The sequence below is a fragment of the Thalassophryne amazonica genome, unplaced genomic scaffold, assembly GCF_902500255.1.
Source record: "Thalassophryne amazonica unplaced genomic scaffold, fThaAma1.1, whole genome shotgun sequence".
Lineage (NCBI taxonomy): Eukaryota > Metazoa > Chordata > Actinopteri > Batrachoidiformes > Batrachoididae > Thalassophryne > Thalassophryne amazonica.
The window spans coordinates 1-20,000 of NW_022986607.1; the positions used below are offsets into that span (position 1 = coordinate 1).

General features: G+C 45.0%; 2 protein-coding genes across 2 annotated transcripts; one reads left to right on the plus strand and one right to left on the minus strand.

Annotated features, from left to right (window-relative positions):
- Positions 1–45: 45 nt before the first annotated feature.
- Positions 46–13,750, plus strand: LOC117506310 (trafficking kinesin-binding protein 1-like; the record flags this gene model as incomplete). Its single annotated transcript, XM_034165799.1, has 5 exons — positions 46–264; positions 4,538–4,875; positions 6,189–6,377; positions 6,540–6,642; positions 12,117–13,750. Coding segments are annotated over 5 exons (1,249 nt in total), but the record flags the coding sequence as incomplete, so codon positions are not given.
- A 952-nt stretch (positions 13,751–14,702) lies between these two features.
- On the minus strand, positions 14,703–15,628 carry LOC117506311 (cholecystokinin). Its single transcript, XM_034165800.1, has 2 exons — positions 14,926–15,628; positions 14,703–14,851 (listed from the first exon to the last, which is right to left on the minus strand). The coding sequence occupies exons 1-2, from the start codon at positions 15,188–15,190 to the stop codon at positions 14,775–14,777; spliced, it is 342 nt and encodes a 113-aa protein (XP_034021691.1). The 5' UTR covers positions 15,191–15,628; the 3' UTR covers positions 14,703–14,774.
- Positions 15,629–20,000: the final 4,372 nt, after the last annotated feature.

Below are 20,000 nucleotides of genomic sequence, written 5' to 3' on the forward strand. Positions count from 1 at the left end.
CCTTCTCTTCCTTTCTGCTCTCTCACATCGGCTCGTTGTCCACAGGAACCACCCGTGGCGCGTCTTTGAAACAGTGAAAGTTGTGAACAAGGCCGGAAAGCTTCGATCTCGCTGCCACTCGCCGGGCCTGCCTGGTTCCTGCCCGGTGTCGGCCCGGTCCAGTCGTACCAGCACCCCTCGGACCAGCTACTACGGTTCTGATAATGCCAGTCTCACCCTGGAGGACAAACCCAGCTCCAGTCACGCCCACAAAGTCGACAACAGGTGTGTTGGAATGTTTGTGTACTTGTGTGCTATTGATCTGCACGGCCTGATCAGATATCACTAATCCTGATTAACTGTCAGCCATTTTCTTTCGGCTGCTCCCAGTTTCTCCGAGTTGCCACAGCAGATCCCAGCAGATGTTGGTGGCAAATCACAAAAATGTCAACCTGATGCGCTTTAGAGGTTTAAGATAAGCCCCCCCCCCAAACATGTAAGTGATGGCAGTCACAAATAATACCCTCAGGCAAGTTTGGGGAAGAAATAAGAAATCTCAAGCAGACCAAATTCAAGTGGGAGACCTGCTGCTGACCCAGCTAAAGACCAGCAGTGGTGCTAATGAGGGCTAAAACAGACTAAAACAGTTAAATGTGGTCTATTAAACATTAGGTCTCTCTCTTCTAAGTCCCTGTTGGTAAATGATATAATAATTGATCAACATATTGATTTATTCTGCCTTACAGAAACCTGGTTACAGCAGGATGAATATGTTAGTTTAAATGAGTCAACACCCCCGAGTCACACTAACTGTCAGAATGCTCGTAGCACGGGCCGGGGCGGAGGATTAGCAGCAATCTTCCATTCCAGCTTATTAATTAATCAAAAACCCAGACAGAGCTTTAATTCATTTGAAAGCTTGACTCTTAGTCTTGTCCATCCAAATTGGAAGTCCCAAAAACCAGTTTTATTTGTTATTATCTATCGTCCACCTGGTCGTTACTGTGAGTTTCTCTGTGAATTTTCAGACCTTTTGTCTGACTTAGTGCTTAGCTCAGATAAGATAATTATAGTGGGCGATTTTAACATCCACACAGATGCTGAGAATGACAGCCTCAACACTGCATTTAATCTATTATTAGACTCTATTGGCTTTGCTCAAAAAGTAAATGAGTCCACCCACCACTTTAATCATATCTTAGATCTTGTTCTGACTTACGGTATGGAAATAGAAGACTTAACAGTATTCCCTGAAAACTCCCTTCTGTCTGATCATTTCTTAATAACATTTACATTTACTCTGATGGACTACCCAGCAGTGGGGAATAAGTTTCATTACACTAGAAGTCTTTCAGAAAGCGCTGTAACTAGGTTTAAGGATATGATTCCTTCTTTATGTTCTCTAATGCCATATACCAACACAGTGCAGAGTAGCTACCTAAACTCTGTAAGTGAGATAGAGTATCTCGTCAATAGTTTTACATCCTCATTGAAGACAACTTTGGATGCTGTAGCTCCTCTAAAAAAGAGAGCTTTAAATCAGAAGTGCCTGACTCCGTGGTATAACTCACAAACTCGTAGCTTAAAGCAGATAACCCGTAAGTTGGAGAGGAAATGGCGTCTCACTAATTTAGAAGATCTTCACTTAGCCTGGAAAAAGAGTCTGTTGCTCTATAAAAAAAGCCCTCCGTAAAGCTAGGACATCTTTCTACTCATCACTAATTGAAGAAAATAAGAACAACCCCAGGTTTCTTTTAAGCACTGTAGCCAGGCTGACAAAGAGTCAGAGCTCTATTGAGCTGAGTATTCCATTAACTTTAACTAGTAATGACTTCATGACTTTCTTTGCTAACAAAATTTTAACTATTAGAGAAAAAATTACTCATAACCATCCCAAAGACGTATCGTTATCTTTGGCTGCTTTCAGTGATGCCGGTATTTGGTTAGACTCTTTCTCTCCGATTGTTCTGTCTGAGTTATTTTCATTAGTTACTTCATCCAAACCATCAACATGTTTATTAGACCCCATTCCTACCAGGCTGCTCAAGGAAGCCCTACCATTATTTAATGCTTCGATCTTAAATATGATCAATCTATCTTTGTTAGTTGGCTATGTACCACAGGCTTTTAAGGTGGCAGTAATTAAACCATTACTTAAAAAGCCATCACTTGACCCAGCTATCTTAGCTAATTATAGGCCAATCTCCAACCTTCCTTTTCTCTCAAAATTTTTTGAAAGGGTAGTTGTAAAACAGCTAACTGATCATCTGCAGAGGAATGGTCTATTTGAAGAGTTTCAGTCAGGTTTTAGAATTCATCATAGTACAGAAACAGCATTAGTGAAGGTTACAAATGATCTTCTTATGGCCTCGGACAGTGGACTCATCTCTGTGCTTGTTCTGTTAGACCTCAGTGCTGCTTTTGATACTGTTGACCATAAACTGTTATTACAGAGATTAGAGCATGCCATAGGTATTAAAGGCACTGCGCTGCGGTGGTTTGAATCATATTTGTCTAATAGATTACAATTTGTTCATGTAAATGGGGAATCTTCTTCACAGACTAAAGTTAATTATGGAGTTCCACAAGGTTCTGTGCTAGGACCAATTTTATTCACTTTATACATGCTTCCCTTAGGCAGTATTATTAGACGGTATTGCTTAAATTTTCATTGTTACGCAGATGATACCCAGCTTTATCTATCCATGAAGCCAGAGGACACACACCAATTAGCTAAACTGCAGGATTGTCTTACAGACATAAAGACATGGATGACCTCTAATTTCCTGCTTTTAAACTCAGATAAAACTGAAGTTATTGTACTTGGCCCCACAAATCTTAGAAACATGGTGTCTAACCAGATCCTTACTGTGGATGGCATTACCCTGACCTCTAGTAATACTGTGAGAAATCTTGGAGTCATTTTTAATCAGGATATGTCATTCAAAGCGCATATTAAACAAATATGTAGGACTGCTTTTTTGCATTTACGCAATATCTCTAAAATCAGAAAGGTCTTGTCTCAGAGTGATGCTGAAAAACTAATTCATGCATTTATTTCCTCTAGGCTGGACTATTGTAATTCATTATTATCAGGTTGTCCTAAAAGTTCCCTAAAAAGCCTTCAGTTAATTCAAAATGCTGCAGCTAGAGTACTGACGGGGACTAGAAGGAGAGAGCATATCTCACCCATATTGGCCTCTCTTCATTGGCTTCCTGTTAATTCTAGAATAGAATTTAAAATTCTTCTTCTTACTTATAAGGTTTTGAATAATCAGGTCCCATCTTATCTTAGGGACCTCATAGTACCATATCACCCCAATAGAGCGCTTCGCTCTCAGACTGCAGGCTTACTTGTAGTTCCTAGGGTTTGTAAGAGTAGAATGGGAGGCAGAGCCTTCAGCTTTCAGGCTCCTCTCCTGTGGAACCAGCTCCCAATCAGATCAGGGAGACAGACACCCTCTCTACTTTTAAGATTAGGCTTAAAACTTTCCTTTTTGCTAAAGCTTATAGTTAGGGCTGGATCAGGTGACCCTGAACCATCCCTTAGTTATGCTGCTATAGACGTAGACTGCTGGGGGGTTCCCATGATGCACTGAGTGTTTCTTTCTCTTTTTGCTCTGTATGCACCACTCTGCATTTAATCATTAGTGATCGATCTCTGCTCCCCTCCACAGCATGTCTTTTTCCTGGTTCTCTCCCTCAGCCCCAACCAGTCCCAGCAGAAGACTGCCCCTCCCTGAGCCTGGTTCTGCTGGAGGTTTCTTCCTGTTAAAAGGGAGTTTTTCCTTCCCACTGTAGCCAAGTGCTTGCTCACAGGGGGTCGTTTTGACCGTTGGGGTTTTACATAATTATTGTATGGCCTTGCCTTACAATATAAAGCGCCTTGGGGCAACTGTTTGTTGTGATTTGGCGCTATATAAAAAAAATTGATTGATTGATTGATTGATAAAAGTACACAAGCTATAATCTGCAGCTTTCTGATGATGTCAGAAGTTTCATCAGACAGTAAAATCCTGTGATGGGCTGAACAGCTGCAGTACGAGGAAATAAAATCACACGTGAAGTGAAAATATTGTTAGTGGGTTTTTCAGAATGAGAAAATTACAGCGTGACTCAGTGTGTGTGTGTGTGTGTGTGTGTGTGTGTGTGTGTGTGTGTGTGTGTGTGTGTGTGTGTGTGTGTGTGTGTGTGTGTGTGTGTGTGTGTGTGTGTGTTTGGCTTCCACTCATTATGACCTGACAGGGGAGTTCAGGCAGGAAATGCTTTGTGATGTCATAAAGCAGACCTGTAATAGACCCTTTCTCCATAACACCTATTTGAAGTCCGCCTTTGACTTTCTGACTTAATGAGTCAGTAAAGTCTGTCATGTAAGCTCTGCTACCATCTGCTGGTTGGAGCAGGTAACTGCACACTGTGAACACATGGATGCAGATTTTCCTGTATCAAACAACATCCGAGGATGACTGGCAGTAATGTTTTAGTGTGACGGGATGGATGAGGTCACACTGCTGAATTTGAATTTGAGGTTTGAAGACATGAACTCTCCTTCCTGCAGCGTTTGGGGGCCGAAGCGGCTGGGCCAGCCAGGCACACCCGGAGGTCTGGACCTGGAAGCTGCCTTACGCAGCCTGTCAGTCCGTCAGCAGAACCACTCATCCGAGCGGCCGTTCTTTGACGTGGAGCGTGAACGGAAACTCCGCGCTTTGGCGGCAAAGGCTGAAGAAGGCGACGGCTCCAGCGGCTTTTTGACCCCAAACGATAGCCTGGGCTCGAGTCCGGCACCATCGACGAGCACCAACTACTCCAACGGCAGCTCCCGGCACTCCTGTGGCTCCTCGGCAGGATCCAGGTCCTATCTGCCCGACCGGCTGCAGATTGTTAAACCTCTGGAAGGTAAATGTTGCAGAATTTTGTGCATCTCATCAGTTTTGTTGAACTGTGTCCAAACATTCTGAGCAAGAACAGAAAAGCTGCAATCCTTTGAATAAATGCACAAATTATTTATTGTTTTATGAATTTATTTATTAATAATTATATATTTTTCAAATTTTGTTGTTTTTGTTGTTTCAGCCGCAAATCAATCAATCAATCAATCAATCAACTTTTTTCTTATATAGCGCCAAATCACAACAAACAGTTGCCCCAAGGCGCTCCATATTGTAAGGCAAGGCCATACAATAATTATGAAAAATTATGAAAAACCCCAACGGTCAAAACGACCCCCTATGAGCAAGCACTTGGCCACAGTGGGAAGGAAAAACTCCCTTTTAACAGGAAGAAACCTCCAGCAGAACCAGGCTCAGGGAGGGGCAGTCTTCTGCTGAGACTGGTTGGGGCTGAGGGAAAGAACCAGGAAAAAGACATGCCGAGAAGGGGGGCAGAGATCGATCACTAATGATTAAATGCAGAGTGATGCATACGGAGCAAAAAAAGAAAGAAACAGTGCATCATGGGAACCCCCCCACAGTCTACGTCTAAAGCAACATAACCAAGGGATGGTCCAGGGTCACCCAATCCAGCCCTAACTATAAGCCTTAGCGAAAAGGAAACAAACTGTAATCTATTAGACAAATATGATTCAAACCACCGCAGCGCAGTGCCTTTAATACCTATGACATGCTCTAATCTCTGTAATAAAATTTTATGGTCAACAGTATCAAAAGCAGCACTGAGGTCCAACAGAACAAGCACAGAGATAAGTCCACTGTCCGAAGCCATAAGAAGATCATTTGTAACCTTCACTAATGCTGTTTCTGTACTATGATGAAATCTAAAACCTGACTGAAACTCTTCAAATTCTTCTTTTAATTCTCTTTCACTTTCTGCTCTGTAATCTGTTGTCTCCTGGTTGGTGGCACTGTATTCCCACACAGACCTGGTCCCGGCCCTGGCCCTGACCCTGGTCCCGGCCCTGTCCATGGTCCCGGCCCTGTCCATGGTCCCGGTCCCGGTCCCGGCTCTGGCCGTGGTCCCGGTCCTGTGTTGGAATGTTCACATGGCCTCCAAAGAGTCGTCACATGATGACGCTTGGTCAGTGTCTGTAACATCATCACACTGTCATACAGCAGGTCTGCTGCCCGTTTCGACCAAACCGCCACAGTCAACAGTGTCCTCAGAGGACAGACACAGGGGACAGCACGTCCACCCTCCTCAGCTGTCCACCTGAACTCTTTCTCCCCCCCCCCCCCCCCCCCCCACATTGTCAGGCTCGGTGACTTTGCATCAGTGGCAGCAGCTGGCAAAACCAAACCTGGGAGGCATCCTGCATCCACGCCCGGGCGTCCTTACCAAAGACTTCAGGGAGCTGGACGTGGATGTGCAGCACGTGTACAGCCTGAATGACCTGGAGGAGGACGAGCCGGACCTGTCACAGTTCTGTGGAGCGCACGGCACGGGTAGGAACCCTGCAGTCCCCCTGCACCCTCCCCCTCACTGCTCCTTACTCCCCCTTCTAAATAGAAGGTCCACATGTCACAGCGCCCTCTAGTGTCTCATTCAGTGTCTTCCTTGATGTGTAGTTTCACTGTTGTGTAACTTTGTCCTTCGTGACCATACAGTCTCTCCATCAGGTCCAAACCTCCCTCAGACCTCCCCCACCCATACCATAACCACCTGTCAGATCAGCCAACCCTCCCTCCTCACCCCCTCCACCTCCACCAGGTGAGACAAACGCACACACACACACACTCCTCCCTGTTTGGTTTGTTCAGTGTCACGTTTGACTGAGTGATGAGCTGCTCAACAAAAACAATAATAATAAAATAAATAACCTGCATACAATAAATGCACCTTAAACTGTATTTTGGCCAAAAGTAATTAAAAACAATTTTAATGGCCTCGCCTCCACGCACAGCCTCGGCTCCGGAACCACTCTCCTTGATAGGGGTTGGACCTTATTCTTCTCTGGAGTTGCCCAGAGTGAGGCGCTGGGTGTGGGGATACTCACGAGTCCCCGGCTGATCGCCGTCATGTTGGAGTTTACCCCGGTAGATGGGAGGGTCGCCTCCCTGTGCCTTCAGGTGGCACGGGGGGAACTCTGACTGTTGCTTGTGCGTATGCACCGAACAGCATTTTGGAGAATTCGTCCTTCTTGGAGTCCCTGAATGGAGTCCTGTATGGGGCTCTGGTGGGGGTCTCCATTGTTCTGCTGGGGGACTTCAGCACACACATGGGCAATGACAGAGACACCTGAAGAGGTGTGATTGGGAGGAACGGCCTCCTCGATCTAAACCCAAATGGTCGTTTGTTATTGGACTTTCGTGTTAGTCATGGACTGTCCATAACAAACACCATGTTCAAACATAAGGATGCTCATAAGTGTACATGGTACCAGAGCACCGTAGACCAAAGATTGATGATGGATTTTGTGATTGTATCATCTGATCTGAGGCCGCATGTTCTGGACACTCGGGTGAAGAGCGGGGCAGAGCTGTCAACTGATCACCATCTGGTGATCAGTAAATAAGCCTTCTGATCCCCCCTGCAAATCATTTATGGAAATTGTGGATGCATTAGGATTTCAGTAATGCATTCAGGACTTCATGCACATTAGTGGAAATACCCTGGATCTGGTTCTCGCACGTGGTATTGCTGTCACGAATATTGACATCATGCCTCTTACATCAAATCAAATCAAATCAATTTTATTTATATAGCGCCAAATCACAACAAACAGTTGTTGTGATACAGCTTTATATTGTAAGGCAAAAGCCATACAATAATTACAGAAAAACCCCAACGGTCAAAACGACCCCCTATGAGCAAGCACTTGGCGACAGTGGGAAGGAAAACTCCCTTTTACCATCAGTGGTGTCTGATCACTCACTCATTAAGTTTACAGTTTCGCTGTCGTGTTTAGTGGAACAACCTTATTTATCACTACGGCGATGCATCAACTCCTCAACTAAGACTGAACTAGAAGCTAGACTGCCTGATGTCTTAGCTTCACATTTGGCAAATACCCAATCAGTAGACAGACTTGTGGATAGTTTAAACTCAGTGCTCAAAACTACACTCGACATGATTGCACCACCTGTGTTAAAACTGCGCTCCCCCAAATCACAGTCACCTTGGTTCATTGATTACCTGCGTGACCTCAAGCATAAGGCCAGAGGTCTAGAACGGAAATGGCTTAGTTTCAAACTAGAAGTATTCCACCTTGCGTGGCGTGATGCTATCTTAGACTGTAAACATGCATTATTGGCTACAAAGCGAACTTACTACTCTGATTTGATCAACAAAAACAAGCATAACTCAAAGTTCTTGTTCGACACGGTGGCAACACTTATTCATGGACAACCACCTGTAGTTCGCTCTCCTTTTACAACACAAGATTTTTTAGATTACTTTGAGAAGAAAATAGAAGACATCAGGTTAAACATATCCCAGCATGCCTTAATCCAGCCACTACACCCTGCTACTGAGGTGGGTGCCACTACTGAGGTATTACCTAGATTTACAGAATTTGATAGTATCTCACTAGGCATGCTGACAAAACTCATAACGTCAACAAAAACCACAACCTGTTTATTTGATCCTATACCAACAAAACTGTTTAAGGACCTGTGGTCCACTCTTGGGCCGACTGCTGGAAATTATTAATCTTTCTTTAATTTCTAGATCTGTTCCTAAATGTTTCAAATCTGCAGTGATTAAACCATTACTTAAGAAACCTAATCTTGACCCTAGTGTATTGAAAAACTATCGGCCGATATCAAATCTGTCATTTTGCTCTAAAATTCTGGAAAAAGTGGTTTCACAGCATCTCGTGGCCCCCTAGGAGAAGGCCCCCTTAGGCCCCCTGCTTTTCTCCCTTTATATAGCACCCCTTGGGCACATATTGCGGCGCTTTGGGATTACCTTTCGCTGCTTCACTATAAAATTGTTCACAGACTGGCACCTCCCTACCTAGCTGACCTAATTAAACCTTACGTACCGGCCCGGGCTTTGTGTTCTCAGTGTGCAGGACTACTTAGTGTCCCTAGGGTGAATAAGAAGTCTGCGGGTCACAGAGCTTTCTCTTATCATGCCCCTGTTCTGTGGAATGATCTCCCTGCATCAATAAAACTTTCAAGTCCAAACTTAAGACTCACTTATTTTCCCTTTCATATGTCTAGGATACTGGCATAGTATAGTTCTACGCTTTTCACTCTTTTAATTCATTTTATTAGTAAACAGAGCGTGCCGCGGCCTCAACTTTATCTAAATTCTGGGTCTTTTAGTGAAGTTTAGGGCTAGTGACCAGCGACCACTGTAGTATTTCCTGTTTTTCTTCTTGTTTGATGCTGACACATTATACTGTATTTGTTGTCTTTCTGATGCCTGATTCTGTTTTTTTTCTCTCTTTAAGTTGCAGCTCCATCCAGAGATGGGTGTGGTATTTGTGCTGGAGACCCTCCTGTCCTGTGCACCAACAGCATTTCCTGTATATTTGTTTTGTGAATTGTTCTGTAATTTGTGTCTGTATCATGGCCCAAGCAGAGGGTCACCCCTTTGAATCTGGTCTGCTTGAGGTTTCTTCCTCAGAGGGAGTTTTTTCTTACCACTGTTGCTCTGGGGGTTAGTAAGGTTAGACCTGACTTGTGTGAAGCCCTTTGAGGCAACTCTGTTGTGATTTGGCTGGTGGTGAGTCAAATCAGAGGGTGGGGGAGGACTTTGGACAGACCTGGTAAGCCCAAACGGACAGTGTGGGTGAACTGGGAACATCTGGAGGAGCCCACTGTCTGACCAATCTTCAACTCACACCTCCGGCAGAGCTTCTCTAGCATCCCTGTGGAGGTTGGGGGCATTGAACCAGAATGGGCAATATTCAAAGCTTCCATTGCTGAAGCTGCAGCGGGGAGCTGTGGCCTGAAGGTCTTAGGTGCCTCAAGGGGTGGCAACCCTCAAACACCGTGGTGGACACCGGTGGTCATGGAAGCTGTCTGGAGGAGTCCTTCCAGGATATGTTATCTCAGAGGACTCCTGAGACAGCTGCAAGGTACCGACAGGCCCGAAGGGCAGCAGCTTCTGCTGTGGGGGGAGCCAAAGCAGCAGGTGTGGGAGTAGTTCGGAGCAACCATGGAAAAGGACTTTCAGTCAGCACTAAGGTGCTTCTGGCAGACCATGAGGCACCTCAGGAGGGGAAAACGGGGAACCATCCATGCTGTCTACAGTAAGGATGGAACTCTGTTGACCTCAAATGAGGATGTAATCTGCCGCTGGAAGGAACACTTTGAGGAACTCCTGCATCAGACCAGAGTGTCCTCTGTAGTAGGGGCAGAGCTGGAAGCTGATGGAGGATTTTCATCAATTTCCCTGGTGGAAGACACTGAGGTAGTCAAAAAACACCTCAGTGGCAAGGCCCCGGGGGTTGATGAGATCCGTCCAGAAATGCTGAAGGCTCTGGGTGTGGAGGGACTGTCTTGAATGAGACGTTTCTTCAACATTGCGTTGAGGTCTGGGACAGTGCCTAAGGAGTGGCAGACTGAGGTGGTGGTCCCCATATTTAAAAAAGAGGACCAGAGAGTGTGTGCCAACTACAGGGGCATCACACTAGTCAGCCTCCCTGGTAAAGTCTACTCCAGGGTGCTGGAAAGGAGGTTTCAGCCGATAGTCGAACCTCTGATTGAAGTGAAGAGGAACAATGCGGGTTGAGTCCTGGTTGTGGAACAACCGACCAGCTCTTCACTCTCACAAGGATCCTGGAGGGGGCCTGGGGGTATGCGCATCCAGTCTACATGTGTTTTGTGGACTTGGAGAAGGCGTATGATCGGGTACCCCTGATACTGTGCGAGGTGCTGCGGGAGTATGGAGTGAGGGTATCTCTTCTCAGGGCCATCCAATCTCTGTACTCACAAAGCGAGAGCTGTGTTTGGGTGCTCGGCAGTAAGTCAGACTCCTTTCTGGTGGGGGCTGGCCTCTGCCAGGGCTGCACCTTGTCACCGGTCCTGTTTGTGATATTCATGGACAGGATATGGATGCATAGTCGGGGGGAGGAGGGTTTCCGGTTTGGTGGGCTCAGGGTCTCATCACTGCTTTTTGCAGATGATGTGGTCCTGTTGGCTTCATCGGCTGGTGACCTCCAACACTCACTGGATCGGTTCACAGCCGAGTGTGAAGCGACTGGGATGAGGATCAGCACCTCTAAGTCTGAGGCCATGGTTCTCAGCAGGAAACCAATGGATTGCCTACTCTGGGTAGAGAATGATGTCTTGCCCCAAGTGAAGAAGTTCAAGTACCTCAGGTTCTTGTTCACGAGCGAGGGAACAGTGGAGCGTGAGATTGGCCGGAGAATTGGTGCAGCAGGGGCGGTGTTGCATTTGCTCTCCCGTACTGTTGTGATGAAAAGGGAGCTGAACCAAAAGGCGAAGCTCTTGATCTACTGGTCAGTCTTCGTTCCTACTCTCACCTATGGTCAAGAGGGTTGGGTCATGACCGAAAGAACTAGATCACGGGTACAAGCAGCCGAAATGGGTTTCCTCAGGAGGGTGGCTGGTGTCTCCCTTAGAGATAGGGTGAGAAGTTCGGTCATCCGTGGGGAGCTCGGAGTAGAGTCGCTGCTCCTTCGCATTGAAAGGAGCCAGCTGAGGTGGTTCAGCCATCTGGTAAAGATGCCTCCTGGGTGCCTCCCTAGGGAGGTGTTCCAAACACATTCATCTGGGAGGAGACCACGGGGAAGACCCAGGACTAGGTGGAGAGCTTATATCTCCACACTGGCCTGGGAACGCCTCGGGATCCCCCAGTCAGAGGTGGTCAGTGTGGCCCGAGAAAGGGAAGTCTGGGGTCCCCTCCTGGAGCTGTTGCCCCTGAGACCTGAACCCGGAAAAAAGGTTGAAGATGAGTGATGGCAACAATTTAAAATAAAATTGAAATGAGCTTGTTTGTCACTTTCTTTCATTTCAAAGAACAGGTCCGATTTCTACCGATGCCACTTAACTGTTGGGACTCTTCGTGTAAACTGTAAAAAAACAATCTCATTATGGATCTTTGATCTGCTTTTGATCTACCTGCGTACTTCCACTTTAATATATTGACACGTTACTGTGATGTTCATCCATCACTCACACGTACATAAACAACTGAACTCAAGCAAACTCATTTTTATTAACAGCGATTTTTGACAAAAGTTTTGACTTTTTTTCTTTTTCCTGCAGCTTTCACTCTTTCAGCATGCCGCCTGGTCGGAACCGTGAGCACGTAAGCTCTTCATCCCCATCCCTCCACCAGCCTTGGGGCCACTATGGAGACTGGACCGCCAACACCAACAGAACCACTGCTAACAGAACTGTAGCTAACATAACCACCATGCCATCACTGGGGCTCCTGCAGCTGTTGCAGGAACACGGGATCTCAGCTTCTCCTCCTCTCCACCACAGCCATCATATGAACTTCTCCACAGAAAAAGGTGAAGGCAGCGGCTCATCGCTGGACGATGGCAGAAGAAGAAGAAGCCTTTTTAGTTTAAACCTGGTTGGAAAGCTTGAGAGTCTAGGCTTGCACAGAGTGACAGGTTGGGGGATTACGGAACAGCGAAAGAGGAGTGAAACATCCTGAAGTAGTGTGGATTTATGACTTCCTGCTCTCATGCCCCTACTGTGGCGTGCGGATCACAGCCATCCTAGATGTTTGTTGTCTCAGGACCGTCACTGTCTCACAGACAGACTTGTGCAAAACAAATGTTCATATGCTGCTGTTTTTAAAAGAGGGACTATGTCCCGCTGGGCGAGGGGCTCGTCCAGGTTGTATTATCACATCTCTCTCTGTCCGTCTGGAGCTAGATCTCAACAACCAATCAGGTGTTTTCATTCATATTTGGTGTGATCTTACTTCCTATTCCTGCTGTGATGTCATCATAATCTAAACAGTTTGACAGTTATGAACATAAAATGTTCAAATTTCAGACTTTCAATATAAATGTGGGCATTTACTGCCCCCTACTGACTGTATGAAGACTGTGAAGGATCTGTGTGTGTGTGTGTGTGTGTGTGTGTGTGTGTGTGTCTCTGTCTGTCTACTGCCACCTTGTGTCTGTTTGGTGACATTGCACCTGAAACATGAATTGCTGCAGACGTGATGTTGGGGACTGAAATCAGATGGTTTTATGTGTTTTTTTTCAAACATTTATGTGTTTGTAGCTCTGCTGTTTAGAAAAATCAGTCACGATGAGGGAGAGCGGGTTCATAAGTAATTGGACAGTTTTGATTCTTTGGTGCTCAAGTCCAAATTGAAAGAAAGTTCCGAATAAAGAGATAAAACTTAATAGTGATCTCTAATCTGGTGTGTTCTTTGAAGCCACATCTCAGCACCAGAACATGAGGTCCAGTGGGACGGACATGCCCTGTCTGAGTTTCCTTGTTTGTGAAGTTCATAATCTTAATTCCTCTGTTAGCTCTGGAACTTTTAATGTTTCTGTATTATTTTTTCCCTTTTAGAGGATTTTTCAGGCAGTTGAATTTTATTTATTTATTTATTTATTTTTAAGTGTCTTTGATGTTTTGTTTTTTTTCCTTATTTTGGAGGGGGGGTGATGGACTCTCAGCACTCCTGCATGTGCACCAGCTGAGCAGATGTCCAGATACTTTTGATTTTCTGAATGTGTTTGGATGTTGAAAAACTCACAGCTGAGAGTCTTTACGTGATTTATTTGAGTTAAAAGGACGTTGGTCTCTGTCCAAATACTTATGGACCTGAGCTGTTCTGACTCCTGGGAGGCTGAGACGCCACCGTCACGCTCACACCGACCGGTTTTAACAACTTGAACCAGAATCAAGCACCATCAAAAAACAATCTGGGATTTTGAATCAGTAATGGTTTTTTTTTCTGTTCTTGAATTTTTTTCTTTGTTTTTGTCTCATTTGGACTTTAAGGAGAGAGAAGACAAACCAGAAACATGTTCACACTAATTAGACTTCTTAGAAAATCACTTTTTTTTTTCTTTCTGGGAAATAAATCTGATTTACAACATCATTAAACCAGAAATCAGCAGGAAACATCAAAATCACTGAAGACATTTTCTTCTTCTCGTGGTTCTTTCTCCATATTAAACCTGTGTTTTCATTCTCATCTGTTTTGGTGACATATTCATCTGTCTCTCCCTTTTTCTCTTTCGCTCCCTTTTTCTCTCTGTCTCTCTTCCTTTTTGTCTCTCTCCCCCCCTTTTTGTGTGTCTCTCCCCTTTTCTGTCTCTCCCTCTGTCTTTCCCTTTTTGTATCTCTCTGTCTCTCCCTTTTTGTATCTCTCCCTTTTTGTCTCTCCCCTTTTCTGTCTCTCTCCCTCTCCCTTTTTGTCTCTGTCTCTCCCCTTTTGTCTGTCTCTCTCTCCCTCTCCCTTTTTGTCTCTCTGTCTCCCCTTTTGTCTGTCTCTGTCTCTCCCTTTTTGTATCTCTCTCCCTTTTTCTCTCTCTCTCTCCCCTTTTGTCTGTCTGTCTGTCTCCTTTTTTGTCTCTCTCTCGCTCAGCTATCTCGTCCAAACCACCTCAAACTGCTCTCCTGCGCTCTGTTCACTGTTTCAGGCTCATAAACCTGACCTTTGACCTTTGCCCTCATTCTCGCTCCTCCAGTTGTGGGTTTTCTGCAGCTGGTGTCGTGTATTTAAACTTATGCACTCTTTTCAGCAAGCCAACGTCTAAGTTGTTGATTTAACATCTAAAACCTTCTTGTACCAGATGGGTTGGGCTCCAGTCCCAAATGGTCTTTTATGACGTCAAGACGGTGAAATGAGCACACGGACGCTGTGATCGTTCTGAAGACGTCTTTATTTATGACGTTACAAAGAAAGTCGATTACCGACATGATTTTGTGCGTCGCCGCGTCTCATTCTGCGTCCCGCCGCCCGAAGTCCACCCAGCCGGTGTAGTCCCGGTCCGACATGCACTCGGAGTTCAGCACGTCTGCAGACACCAGCCCCACGTTACAAACACACACGTTTCAAGAAGCGCGGCGTGAAGCCCAACAGGCGACTTACCTGCGAGCGTCTGCATGAACTGTTTGGTCATCATCTCGCGCGCGTCCTCTGACAGGTGAACGCGCCTGGCTGCTCGCGCAGGAACCTTCTGACCCGCCGGGTCCAGTCTGTCGGCCGGATCCGACCCGCTGCTCGCTGTCTCCCTCCGGACCACGAGCTGCTGCAGGAAGTCTCCGTCTGCTGAGCCGGTACCGGGCGGAGCAGCCGAACCACAGAGCAGCAGCGCGGCCACGAGCGCGCACAGCATCATTCCTTCAGGCGACATGTCTGCAGGAACCGGACAAGGGTTCAAGGTTTACTGACGTCCACGGGAGCCGTGCAGACAGGAAGTGACCAGCAGCAAAGTCCAGCAGGTGTGAAGCTGCAGCCGGATGTTTTATAGAGCAGCCGGGCATCGATCAGGGGACGGATGTGCGCGCAGGAACCGATCGAACGTCCGGTCCACGGACCGAACACCGGATCCTCAGTCAGCTGGAAACGTCTGTTAGTCCGGAGCCCTAAAACTAATCCATGAGTTTACATTAGAAATCCGATTGTGCCTAAAAGCAAAGGCTCAGGTGTTACTGTGAACACAAGGTCGGACTCATAAGTATTTGGACAAATGTTCGCTCTCTCAGCACATTAGAACTGAAATAGAGAATCCCAGGACACGGAATATCTCTTTATTTCAGTGAAAGCACTTATTAAGAAAAACAAACGGCATCTTAAATGTGACTCAAACTTGAAAACAGATGAATGAAGGAAGCCACCAAGTTACAAGCTTCAGTGTCTGTGACTGGAGAAGCATCTGTCTGTTACTTCTCGAGTCACAGACACAGCCTCAGAGACACTCCAAACAAAACCAGCTGGGCTTTGATAAAAGATGGGCAGGAACCCTCAGAGACCATAGGTCGAAGCCCGCGCGGCTCATCCAGAGGTCAGAATCCACCGGTCAGAGGCGCAAAACCGGAACAGGCTGAGGTTTGCATTGGAAACATTGCTTTGTTTTTGACTGTGTGTGTGTGTTTAGTATTTATTTTTTTTATTTTTTTTTGGGGGGGGGGGGGGGGGGGGGGGGTCACTTAAAATTTAGATCTTTACTCATAAATGAAAGAAAGGTTTTCCCTAAAACCAGCCATAAAGATCCACCATGATGGAAAATGACATGTTTGGACACATCTGATAAAGGGGCGGAGCCTCTGTGAGTGACAGCTCCTTCACTGAGGTGATGTCGAAATGAAGCTGCACAGATTCTGTAAAATCTGTAAGTAAACACGCTAATGTTTCATGTTTGCACTAAAAGGCTACTTCATGTGGAAAGTCCGCACCGCATTATGACGTCAGAAAGCACAAATCAGTACAACTGTTAAAGAGCACAAAGTGACTTTTATCCGAGTCAATAAAAACAAACGATCTTTACCGCCAACGAAGTCATTTGTGGCTTTTTATTATTTATTTATCTATCTCGCGCGCGCGCGTGTGTATGTTATTTGAACACTTTCTGTTCACCAACATTAACATTAAGACGAAGAAACCGTTAAATCTGCTGAGAATCCAAATGTGGTTTTAGTGATGATTAAAATCTGATGCACGTGGTGACATCATCAACAGTCAAACTTTATACAGACCCTCACACACACACACACACACACAAGAAGCATTTCAAGGTCCTGGAGTGGCCTGGCCAGTCTCCAGACCTGAACTCAATAGAAAATCTTTGGAGGGAGCTGAAACTCCAAACCTGAAAGATCTGGAGAAGATCTGTATGGAGGAGTGGACCAAAATCACTGCTGCAGTGTGTGAAAACCTGGTCAAGAACTACAGAAAATGTCTGATCTCTGTAATGGCAGACAAATATTTCTGTACCAATTGTTAAGCTCTGTTTTTCTATGGGGTCAAATACTTATTTCACAATGTATGATTTTTTAATAATTTGTTTGTTACTGCTGCAAATAAGTATTTGAACACCTGTGAAAATCAATGTTAATATTTGGTACAGTAGCCTTTGTTTGAAATTACAGAGGTCAAATGTTTCCTGCAGTTTTTCACCAGGTTTTCACACACTGCAGCAGGGATTTTGGTCCACTCCTCCATACAGATCTCCAAATCTTTCAGGTTTGGAGTTTCAGCTCCCTCCAAAGATTTTCTATTGAGTTCAGGTCTGGAGACTGGCCAGGCCACTCCAGGACCTTGAAATGCTTCTTATGGAGCCCCTCCTTAGTTGTCCTGGCTGTGTGTTTGGGGTCGTTGTCATGCTGGAAGACCCAGCCATGACCCATCTTCAATGTTCTTACTGAGGGAAGGAGGTTTTTTGCCAAAATCTCGCAATACATGACCCCATCCATCCTCCCTTCAATACGGTGCAGTCGTCCTGTCCCCTTTGCAGAAGAGCACCCCCAGAGTATGATGTTTCTGCCCCCATGCTTCACGGTTGGGATGGTTTTCTTGGGGTTGTTCTCATCCTCTAAACATGGTAAGTAGAGTTGATTCCAAAAAGCTCTATTCTGGTCTCATCTGACCACATGACCTTCTCCCATGCCTCCTCAGGATCATCCAGATGGTCACTGGTGAACTTCAAACAGGCCTGGACATGTGCTGGCTTGAGCAGGGGGACCTTGCTGCCCTGCAGGATTTTAAACCATGACAGCATCATGTGTTACTAATGTAATCTTTGTGACTGTGGTCCCAGCTCTCTTCAGGTCATTGACCAGGTCCTCCTGTGTAGTTCTGAGCTTTCTCAGAATCATCCTTACCCCACAAAGTGAGATCTTGCATGGAATCCCAGACCGAGGGAGACTGACAGTCATCTTGTGTTTCTTCCACTTTCTAATAAATAATCATAACAGTTGTTGTCTTCTACCAAGCTGTTTGCCTGTTGTCCTGTAGTCCATCCCAGCCTTGTACAGGTCTACAGTTTTGTCCCTGGTGTCCTTAGACAGCTCTTTGGTCTTGGCTATGGTGGACAGGTTGGAGTGTGATTGATTGAGTGTGTGAACAGGTGTCTTTTATACAGGTAACAAGTTCAAACAGGTGCAATTAATACAGGTAAAGAGTGCAGAATAAGAGGGCTTCTTAAAGAAACATTAACAGGTCTGTGAGAGACAGAATTCATGCTGGTTGGTAGGTGAACAAATACTTATTTGCAGCAGTAACATACAAATAAATTATTAAAAAATCATACATTGTGATTTTTTTTAGATTCTGTCTCTCACTGTTGAAGTGTACCTACGGTAAAAATTATAGACCTCTACATTCTTTGTAGGTGGGAAAACCTGCAAAACTGACAGGGGATCAAATACTTATTTTCCCCACTGTACATACACATATGCATGCACGTACACATACACACACACAGGTAATCCTGTATCCGGTTCCATACCAACATGTCATTTTGTTGGTCCCTGACCCGCCCTTCCACCAGGCTTCCAGAACCGGTTCTGAGGAATGTTGTGTTCGACAAACAAAACAGTGGATGAGAAAGTTGGAACGTCGTCTTGACAGCGGAAGAACGGCACCGCCCTCTGCACCACAAACACTGAGAACAGGAGCCAGTTTGTGGCGGGTAAAAAGGTGTTTGGTTCCCACATTGTGCCCCTGATGTATTTTGTGGGGACATTCTGGGGTCACGGAGGGTCACTGGAATTACAGAAGGTGTCAGTGAGCTTCAGGGCCCTTCGTGCTTTAACCTTTGAGCTTTCACATGGCAACAGCCGTTCTTGTGTGTACACACACACACACACACAGTCTCTGTGAAATGACTGTTTCTACTTCCGTTTATTATTGAATCTTGTTGTGGTTTTTGGGTTTTTTGGTTGTTTTCTTCCTCAGGGTCTCTGATCAGGACGTCTTTATGGGCATGACTCAAAATGGGACAGCTGATCTTAAACTGGAGACCTTCTGTTTGGGAAGTAAACAAACAAACAGCTGCTTGCGGATTTATGATGTAATAAATATTTGTTGTCATTAAACTGGAAACAATGTTAATCAGGAAGAATTGGAGCTTCTTTTGCTGCTATGACAACAGTGTGCATCAAGAAGAATCTGACCTGAATTTAAAAAAAAAAAATCTTTATTTATTAAACTATTAGTGTTTATTTCTTTATTATTATTAATGTATTATCATCATCATGGTTATTATTATTATTATTAATTTATTATTACTAGTATTATGATTATTAATGTATTATCATCATTACATTAGATTATTATTAATTTATTATTAGTATTATTACTGTTAATGTATTATGAAAATTATTATTGTTAATGTATTATTATCATCATTACATTAGATTGTTATTATTATTAATTTATTATAGTAAGTCCCTTCGGCTGCTCCCTTGTTTGCACTCGGGATCGCCACAGCAAATCCAAGGTGGATCTGCATGTTGAATTGGCACAGGTTTTACACCGGATGACCTTCCTGACGCAACTCCACATTACATGGAGAAATGTGGCAGGGGTGGGATTTGAACCCGGAGCCTTCTGAACTGAAACCAAGCGCATTAACCACTTGGCCACCATAATACTAATCATAATAAATTAATTATTATAAATTTCTTATTAGTATTATTATTGTTAATGTATTATTAATGTATTATTATCATGAATATATTATTAATGTATTATTACTATCATGAATATTATTATTTTTGTTTATTTTTTAAATTAAAGTTTTTGTTTTAAAGACTGAAAGTTTAATTCCTTTCACAAATTGACATTTGCACTAAAATTGATGTCTGAAAGTAGATTTATAAAACCTGTGACACACCTATCCCCTTCAGGAGGGACACGCCCATCAGAAACACCTGTGTGGTGCATTCCGTACATAACTGTGCCATCACACAAAAGGAGTGAAACTCTGTGTCTCAGTCACGCACCTGACGCGTCCCAAAAACCACCTGTCACCATGATGGTCACCGTCCATCGCCACAGCATCAGCAGCTCCACTGCTGGAGCTGGACAGCATCACGTCGCTGCCACCGGCGCCGGTGGGACTGAGTGTGGAGGCCAGACGTCCGCTTCTGAGACCACCCGGGAGAAGCTGACCATGCAGAACCTCAACAAACGCCTGGCGTCCTACCTGGACAAGGTGAGAA

Bases quoted from the DNA above. Each gene is read 5' to 3' on its own strand.
- LOC117506311 (XM_034165800.1), bottom strand. From the start codon at position 15,190: ATGTCGCCTGAAGGAATGATGCTGTGCGCGCTCGTGGCCGCGCTGCTG. The intron at 14,852-14,925 runs GTAAGTCGCCTG...TGGTGTCTGCAG, and splicing joins GTTCATGCAGACGCTCGCAG to ACGTGCTGAACTCCGAGTGC.